Source organism: Phyllostomus hastatus, unplaced genomic scaffold (genome assembly GCF_019186645.2).
Source record: "Phyllostomus hastatus isolate PE091 unplaced genomic scaffold, TTU_PhHast_1.1 phas_contig_34, whole genome shotgun sequence".
NCBI classification, from domain to species: domain Eukaryota; kingdom Metazoa; phylum Chordata; class Mammalia; order Chiroptera; family Phyllostomidae; genus Phyllostomus; species Phyllostomus hastatus.
In genome coordinates this window covers 53,938,106-53,947,509 of record NW_025333857.1, presented here as the reverse complement: position 1 = coordinate 53,947,509, position 9,404 = coordinate 53,938,106, and the positions used below count along the sequence as shown (strand labels likewise).

General features: G+C 35.0%; 1 protein-coding gene across 1 annotated transcript; it reads right to left on the bottom strand.

Moving 5' to 3' along the window:
• Positions 1-262: 262 nt before the first annotated feature.
• LOC123819611 (olfactory receptor 13C8-like) lies at positions 263-1,226 on the bottom strand. Its single transcript, XM_045840007.1, is given in 2 exon segments — positions 263-697; positions 699-1,226. Coding segments are annotated over 2 exon segments (963 nt in total).
• Positions 1,227-9,404: the final 8,178 nt, after the last annotated feature.

Genomic DNA, 9,404 nt, shown 5'->3' with positions numbered 1-9,404 from the left:
AAGGTTTGAGAATGATTATGTTTTGCTGGGCCTTCCCAAGAGACTTTCAACATTTTGCATTCCATAAACTGTTTTATAAAACCAAAGTGTGTTTTTTTCTGCACCCAGAATAAAAACTAATAGTAACAACTGCAGCCGAAATATTCTATAATATGGTTTGAATGGCATGGTGAATTTGTTTTCACATGGTAATTTTCTCTACTTGAATTTTGTGTCTGCGCAGTTTTGAATGGTGAATCACACAGAGTAAATCAGAATTCATTCATGTCCCATCAGAGAAGTTTTTCCTGCCCAGCAAGTTCTTCACAGCAGCTTTTACATCCTTGTTCCGCAGACTGTAGATGAGAGGATTGAGTGCAGGGGTTACCACTCCATAGAAGAGGGAGATGAGGGCCTCAATGATGTCTTGATTATCTGTGCCAACAGACCTGGACGACTTGGGCTTTGAGTACATGAAGAAAACTGTTCCATAGAATATAGTCACCACTGTCAAGTGGGCTGAGCAGTTGGAGAAGGCCTTACGTTTTCCTTCAGTGGAAGGGATCCTCAGAATAGTAGCAACAATGAAAGTGTAAGAGATAGAAATTACTAGCAATGGAATAACCAGAAACATCAGATTTGATACTGCCATGCTGATCACATTGATTGAAATATCAGCACAGGCAAGTTTTAGGATAGCCAGAATTTCACAGACAAAAATGGTTAATGACATTGTTAGCGCAGAATGGTAACTGCATTGCGAGAGATGTCTGTACCACTGAATTGACAAGCCCAGAGACCCAGGACCCAGCTGCCATGAGCGTGTAGACAGCTTTGGTCATGATGACAGGGTATCTCAGTGGGTAGCAGATGGCCACATAGCGGTCAAGTGCCATCATGCCTAGAAGCACACATTCTGTGGCCCCCATTGCAAAGGAGAGAAACATTTGCACCATGCACCCAGAGAAGGGAACACTGTTCCTTACTGTCAGAAAGGTGTTAAGAATTAGTGGGACAGAAGAGCTTGTGTAGCAAATGTCCAGAAAGGAAAGATTACAGAGGAAGAAATACATGGGGGTGTGCAAGTGGGAATCATAGATGATTACTGAGATAAGGACACCATTTCCCAGAAGGATCATCAGGTACATCCACAAAACTAGCACAAAGAAAGCTGTCTGGAGCTTTGGGTGGGAAGAAAGTCCAACCAGGACAAATTCTGTCACTATGGAATCATTGGTCCTTCCCATATTTCATATACTCTTTTTCCAACAACACTCTGTGGGTGATAGAATACAAACTTGTTAAAATAGTGGAGATAACATCTCCTCTCTTAAGAATCATATTCTATGCTACTGTACTGCTGTATTTGGATGCAACAATATAACTCTGGGACAAATTTCATACTGGAAACCCATGTCACTAGAGCAAGAATTCTAATCTGATTTTCTTGGGGCTAAGAGAAAACACATTTGATTATGGGCTATTTGGATCTCAAACTAGTTTATTGCCATTTTAGTGGTTCTGCCTCTTAATGCATTGACCACAAATCAGTGTCCTATAGCAAGGATGCAGCAGACAGATGTGCTTTGTTTAGCAGTGATTGGTGCACTGTGCTTTAAATTTAAATTAAAGGTCAGCATTGTATGAGCAGGAGATATGGTATAAAATCTGTGTTTTTAGCTTATCTTCGAACAAATTATAGTTATTGGAAACATTGGATCCATTTCTATCACTGAGTTCTGTTACAGCTGACCCATTGGATTTGAAGTATGTTCTCTGTTCTACCAGGATACCCTCCTCTGTCTGTTGTCTGTGTACTACTGGAGATGAATACTAACATGTTATTGCCAGTTGGTCCCAGTAACAATTAGTAGCTGTCAGAATCCTGTGTGTATTTGAATGCTTGGCCCCTGGCTGCCAGGCTGACTTATCCACTAGGCACAGTAGGCCTCCCATACTGTTAGGAGACTATGACAATGTTTTGATTTCTTTTTAAAACTGAATAAAATGATGAATTTTAAGGTTTTAATAGATACTATAGTTATCTTCATGCCAATGCAGATATAACATGTAATATTATTGTATGCAGGAAAGGGCCTGTAATGGCCAAGTTCTAGGACCCATCAAAATCATAATGCAGTCCTGTGTGGTTGCCTTTTGTTTTAGAGCTCAGTGTTGTGTGCTGGCAATACAAGTAGTCATTACACATATGCACACTGTCTCACTGAGGACAGTGGGTTTATAGAAAGGACATGTATTTATATGATTCCAGTATCTACCTCAATTTGATGAGGCACTTTCTGTTCAATGACTGTTTTTAATAGAAATGAAGTAAAAGTACTTACAAAGTCAATTTTTATCACTAACACAGAGATATAATGTGTATCGTAGCCTCCCCCAAACTTGTTTCTTTTTGCCTGATGCAAGAACTATCACTTAGGGATCAACTGTAATAACAGTGCCTTTGTTAACAATGTGTATGTGTAAAACATTAAACCAGTGACATTCAACCATTATTTCTTAGCAAACAAAATTTAAACAGAAGTATAATACATAAAACAAACAAAAAGAAGAATTTTTCTGAAGTTCCACTGTTTTGTAGGAAAAGAAAAAAGGCACTATTTTTAGTACCTTATTCATTCTTCCTCCCTTCATTTGGTTTCTAAAGGGCATGGTTTGAAGACCAATGCTAAGAGTAGGGAGTAATACTAATAATCTGTACTTGAAAAATTTTATTATCAAATACAATAATAATATATATATATTGATTACTCTATGCCAGATACATTTGTAAATGCTTTTATTCATAATAATCTAAGGAAGTAAGAACTATTATTCTATGCATATGGACCATTCTTATTAGCCTTCCTTAAACATTTGGTAAACAACATCAGTAAGTTGTAATAGAAACAGACTAAAGAAGGTTAAAAGTAATTATTTTATGATACGCAAGAAAAAATTTGGTAAAGGTCAATTAATCATTTTCATATGAACCATGTGAAGTTCAGAAACAGAAGATAACTTTCTAATCTTGAAACTATATACCGAAAGCCTATAGAAAATTACTATTCAGTAACAATTGAAACAGTTTATACATTGTCACTAAGATTTTTAATAAGGATCTTCACTTCTACAGCTACTATTTTACATAGACTTGGTAGTCCTGTTTAAAATTATACAAGAAATGGCAGAAGTAACAATAAAAGGGAGACTAAAAATTGAGTAAGACCTAATGAGAAAAAGTTAGTAAGACTTTTGAATGTAAGCTCACTGGAAAAATCAATAGTTCTCTTTATATTAGCAATACATGATTAGCAAGCATAATGGATATTAATATAATAAAAATAAAATTATGAGGCATCTGGGTTATTTTAACCAAGCCTGTACAAGGTATTTATAGAAATTGTTTAAAATTATAATAGACTATGAGTAATTCAAAAGGTACATGTTAATAAATGGGATGAAATATAAGGCTGCCATTTTCCCCAAATTAGGCTATACATTCAATTAAATACATTCAAAATTTTGGCTTGATTTATTTTGAGGAATATGAGTACTCATTCTAACATTCATATGGAAGAATAAAAGTACACAATTTGCACAATCAAACTATAAGAGAAAAATAAGGGGAACATCCATATTTGAAACACACTGTGAAGTCACAGTTATAAAATATTATAGCCCTGGCTGGGTAGCTCAGGTGGTTAAAGCATCGTCCTGTGCGCCAGAGGGTTGTGGGTGCAGTCCCCATTCGGGATGCATATGGGCGACAACCAATTGATGTTTCTCTGTCACATGGATGTTTCTCCATCTCTCTCTCTTTTTTGCTGTCTCTAAAATCTCAATAAATATATCCTTGGGTGAGGATTGAAAAATATTATCATAAAGGTTCAGGGACATTAAAGTGCAGTCTGGTGTAAAGGAAAAGAAATCTCAGATATAGACACATCTTTGTATGGAGATATGACATATTATAAAACTGTCACCCCAGAGCAATGGGGAAGTAACAGCATAGTATGTCATGCTAGGAAAATGCTTATATATATGAAAAAAGATAAGACTGGATCCTTAGATTACTGTACAAAAAAGTGGAAACCAGATGGACTAACAATTTACATGTAAAGAAAAAGATAGTATAAAATTAATAAAAGACAGTACAGAAAATCTTGTGAACTTATAGCAGAGGAAACAACCTTATAAAACTCCAAGATTGCTCTACCCAGCAAAGCTTTCATTTAGAATGGAAGGGCAGATAAAGTGCTTCTCAGATAAGGTCAAGTTGAAGGAATTCATCATCACCAAGTCCTTATTTTATGAAACATTAAAGGGACTTATCTAAGAAAAAGAAGATAAAAAACATATATAGTAAAATGACAGAAAACTCACAATTATTAATAACCACACCTAAAACAAAAACAAAAACAAACTAAGCAAACAACTAGAACAGGAACAGAATGACAGAAATGGAGATCACATGGAGGGTTAGCAAGAGGGGAGTGGGAGGAGGAGAGAGGGGGAAAAGGTATGGAGAATAAGTAACATAGATGGTAGGTAGAACATAGACAAGGGGAGGGAAAGAATATTGTGGGAAATGTAGAAGCTAAAGAACTTATGACACATGGACATGAACTAAAGGGGGGAGAATGTGGGTGGGAGGGGGTGTGCAGGGTGGAAGGGAATGAAGGGGGAGGATGTAGGATAACTGTAATAGCATAATCAATAAAATATATTTAAAAAATTGAAAAAAATTCCAGTTAATAATTTGAAAACAACAACAACAACAACATAAAGATTTAAACCAATAGAAAGTTAGAAAGATAGAAATCTCTGATTCATAGAAAGGGTTTTCTATGTGGCTGACAAGTATATGGAAAAATTCTCACAGTTAGAACATCTGAAAATGCTCACTAAATGATAAAAAGCTATGATATATCATTAATTTTTAAAAAGTAGATGATACCAAAAGTTGGCAAGCATGTGGGAAGGTAGATTCTGGTGGGAGTGAACACTGGTATGCTGGAAAACTCTCTGGCTGTATTTAAAGTTGCATGAGTCCAGTGATTTCAGTCATGAGAATATGTCCTTGATAATTTCTTACCCATGACTACAAAGGGAATAGCCTAAGGATGCTCATTATTGCATTGCTTGTGGCAAAAAATGATTGGAGGAAACCTGGATGTCCATCATCAAAGGAATGGGCCCTCTACATGTGAGCATGCATTATAGAACAATTTGCAGAAGTGAGAAGCAAATGAAGTAGATGTTTATACAACAGTGTAAATAGATCATTGAAAAAGTATTTTAAAAAGGAATGTACATTGTGGTTTTTTAGCATAATAAAGTGTACATATAAATTTAAAATACATAAAATGTGCTGTTCATATAAGTAACCCCCTTCATTTGGCCTAGTTTTCCCCTTCTGATGAGAATGCTGTATCAGGGCATTGCAGAGCAAGAAAAATGTACTGATCAGAGGAGTTCAGTGACTGCTCCCCCACTGACCTTTCTGTTTCTCATGTAAAGCATGACACACTGCTTCACAGTAGCATTTGCAAGCTGGTGTGAATCCACTCCTGTGAACGAGGTTCAGCCTCTTCTCATTTTAATTATATTGAACTCAACAATTATTTTGAATAGAACTAGCCCTAGCAACTGCTGAGTATGATTAAAAAAAAAAAAAGAAAAGGAAGATAACCTGTAGATTCTTAGGGCCTTTGTGGTTATCTAAGTGTTTCTGTACCTTTTGAGCTCCAGAAAATCCTCCAAGACAGCAGCCATTAGTACAGCGAGACATTTTAAGTTCTTTTTGAAGTGAGCCAGGGAGGGGCCCAATATTTGCAGCAAGCTAAAGTTAGAACTGTCAACATGGAGGATTCAAAACTTTCCAAAACTCCAGGGAGAATACAGTTAGATCCAATTATGTCTTATAATTGGTGTATTCCTGTTGCATTGCAACCTAAATAAGAAATTTATATCACTGTCTACATCACCACAGTATTTGAAGAATTAATAATTTAAACAGAAAAACTCTTTAATCAGCAATGTTTTTTCTTTTTTGAAATTGTATGAAATCATCTCATGATTAATAGCATATATTGCCTTCATTGGTATAGTATTTTCAAATATCAACAGTTCTCAGAATACTACCATGAGTTAGTACAATTTTCCTGTTTTACAGATATAGAGCCTGAGACTCTGAAAGTTGAGATATTTTGCTGAATGCTGTGCAGCCAGTAGAAGAGGTGGTAAAGAAGATCTCAAATCCAGTTTTTATGACTATTGCTACTGAAATCTACTTGCAGCCCTGCCCCGTGGCTCACCAATGAGAACCTGCAATGAAAATTAGCTTTTTGAGTATTGCATCCCCACTCTGCAATAAGTGCAGGAAAAGTTAGGTTAGAAGATTTTAATAACTTAAACTGACAATTAGATGTCAATTAAAAGTTAAAACTAAGCTTTCCTTTGCTTCTAGATACAAATAAAAGTTAAAGCATGTGAAACAGAATGTAAAGTTTTATCAAAAACAGATTCTGTTTGACTTGGGTTATAAAGGTCTGTGTTCAAACTCAACTTTTGCCCCAGAAGTGAATCCCCCTTTCTCAATACTTTCCTGTTAAAGCTTTTTCAGACAACTTTATTATTTCAAATTAGTCGTTTCTCTTTAACCATCTACGTATTTCTTTAGTTCACTCTAAATGCTGTTATGCAGTTCAGGTATCTGTAATTTAATGCTAGTTAATAACAGATAATACCAGCTGAGTGGGAGAAAGGGGTATTTTTAGTAAGCTTTACATGCATTTAATTTGTATAATCCTTATTAAAATTTTATGAGATATATGCTATTATTATCTTTATTTTAAAGATTGAGTGACTGAGAAACAAAAAGATTATTAATCCAGTGAAATGTATGTGCAACGAGTTTCCCCTCAGGGGCTGGGAATTACTTAAGGCAGAAAACTTTCTGCTTTTCTGTACCCTAGCAACATCTCAACTCATGCCTTGAGCACGGTGGACACTCAGAATATCTCCTTGTGGGAAGACGGGCAGCTTTACCATCCACGTTTGGTTTCACAGATGTGCTCTATGTTTTCTGTACTGTGAAATTACATGTTGCTTTAGTGTTTATAATTTTTGTCTGCAATGGTACTTTTCACCAAAGACCACTGGAAAAATAAAGAGCCCTGAAGGGAGGCAGAGCTTGATTTCTCTTTTGCTCACTTCTTTTTCCCTTGCTTCCATCAGAAAAAGTTGGAACATATGTTTTATGTGTTATTCTGAGTTTTCTTATTGACATATAATACTGTGTTGATATGATACAATTATAAATACAATATGAATGCCACCATTGTATTAGCTAACACTTCTATCACATCACATAATTATCATTTCTTGTGGTGATAACATTTAAGATCTATTCTCTTAGTAACTTTCAAATATACAATAGAGTATTATTAACTATAACCACAATGCTGTGCATTAGATCTATAGAACTTAGTCAGCTTCTAACTGCAAGTGTGTATGTTCTCTTTGACCAACACCTTCCCAGCTCCCCCACTCCACAGCCACTGGTAACTACCATTCTACTCTCTGTATGAGTTTGGCCTTTTTAGATTGTACATGTAAATGACATATAGTATTTGTCTTTCTCTGTCTGAGATATCTCAATTACTATCATGCCCTTAAGGTCTATTCATGTTGTCCCAAATGGCAGGATTTCTTTCTTTATTATGGTTGAGTAATATTCCATTGTGTATATGTGTGTATGTATATTATATTATATTAATCTTCATTCATTGATGGAAGCTTAGGTTGTCTCCATATCTGGGCTAATGTGAATAAGGTTGTAGTGAACAGATATCTTTTAACTTATTCAGATATCTTTTTGAGATCCTGTTTTCATTTCCTTTGAATATATACCCAATAAGTGGGATTGCTAGATCATGTTATATTTAATTTTTGGAGGAAACTCCATACTATTGTCCTGGTAGCTGAAGCAATTTACATCCCCACCAACCGTGTACAAGTTTTCCCTTTTCTCCACATCCTCACTAACACTTATCTCTGTCTTTCTGATGATAGCTATTCAATAGATGTGAGGTACTATCACATCATGGTTTAGATTTGCATTTTCTGATGATTAGTTATGGTGAGCAATGTTTCATGTACCTATTAGCCACCTGCATGATTTCTTTGAAAAAAGTGCATTCATTTTTGCTGCCCATTTAAAAATCTTATTGTTTGTTTTTTGTTACTAAGTTGTATGACTTCATATATTTTGGATATTAACCTTTTATCTGATATATAGTTTGCACATATTTTCTGCCATTACAAAGGTTGCCTTTTCATTTTGTTTGCTACACAGAAGCTTTTTAGTTTGATGTAATCTGACTTGATTTTTGCTTTTGTTGTTTGTGCTTTTGGTGTCTTATCCAAACCATAGTTGTCAAGTACATTCTCAAAGAGTTTTATGTTTTCTTCTAGGAGTTTATGACTTCCTTGATCTGTTCTATTACTTTTCTGGTCTCTATTGCATTGATTTGTTCTTTGATTTTTGTTATTTCCTTTCTACTGATAACTTTGGGCTCAGTTTGTTATTCTTTTTCTAGATCTTTGAGGTGTAAAGTAAGGTTATTTGAAAAGTTTCTTATTAATGTATGCTTTTATCACTACAAACTTCTCTCTAAAAAGGGTTTTCTAGCATACCATAAAATTTGCTGTATTGTGTTTTCATTTTCATTTATAAATATTTAAAAACTAAACAACAGCCTCATAAAAATAGAAGGTCAAATAAGAAATTAAAAGGGAAATAAAAATAGAACTGTAGGCTACTATGCATAATGAATATAAATGTTAAAATCCTCAACAAAAATTCAGCACACTGGATTCAGCAATACCTCAAAAAGATCATAAACCATGATAAACATTCTAGGGATGCAAGGTTGGTACAATATCCTCTAATCAATAAACATGATACACTACATTAACAAAATCAAGGCTAAAAAACCACATCATCATATCAACAAATGCAGAAAAAGCATTTGATAAAATCCAGTGCCCATTTATGATAAAAATCTCTCAGCAAAGTGGGAATATAGGGAACATACATCAACATAATAAAGGCTACATAAGATAAAACCACAGCCAACATCACACTCAATGGGCCAAAACTATAAGCATTTCCCTTAAGATTGGGAACAAGAGAGGGATGTTTACTTTCACCAGTGTTATCCACTGTAGGACTAGGAATCCTAGCCACACCAGTCAGAGAAGAAGAAATAACAGGCAGCCAAAATGAAAAGGAAGACTTACAACTGTTGTTATTTGCAGATGATATGACACTGTATAGAGAACCCTAAGATTCCACCAAAAACTTTTAGAGCTGAAAAATAAATTCAATAAAGTAGCAGGATACAAAGTAATTGTCT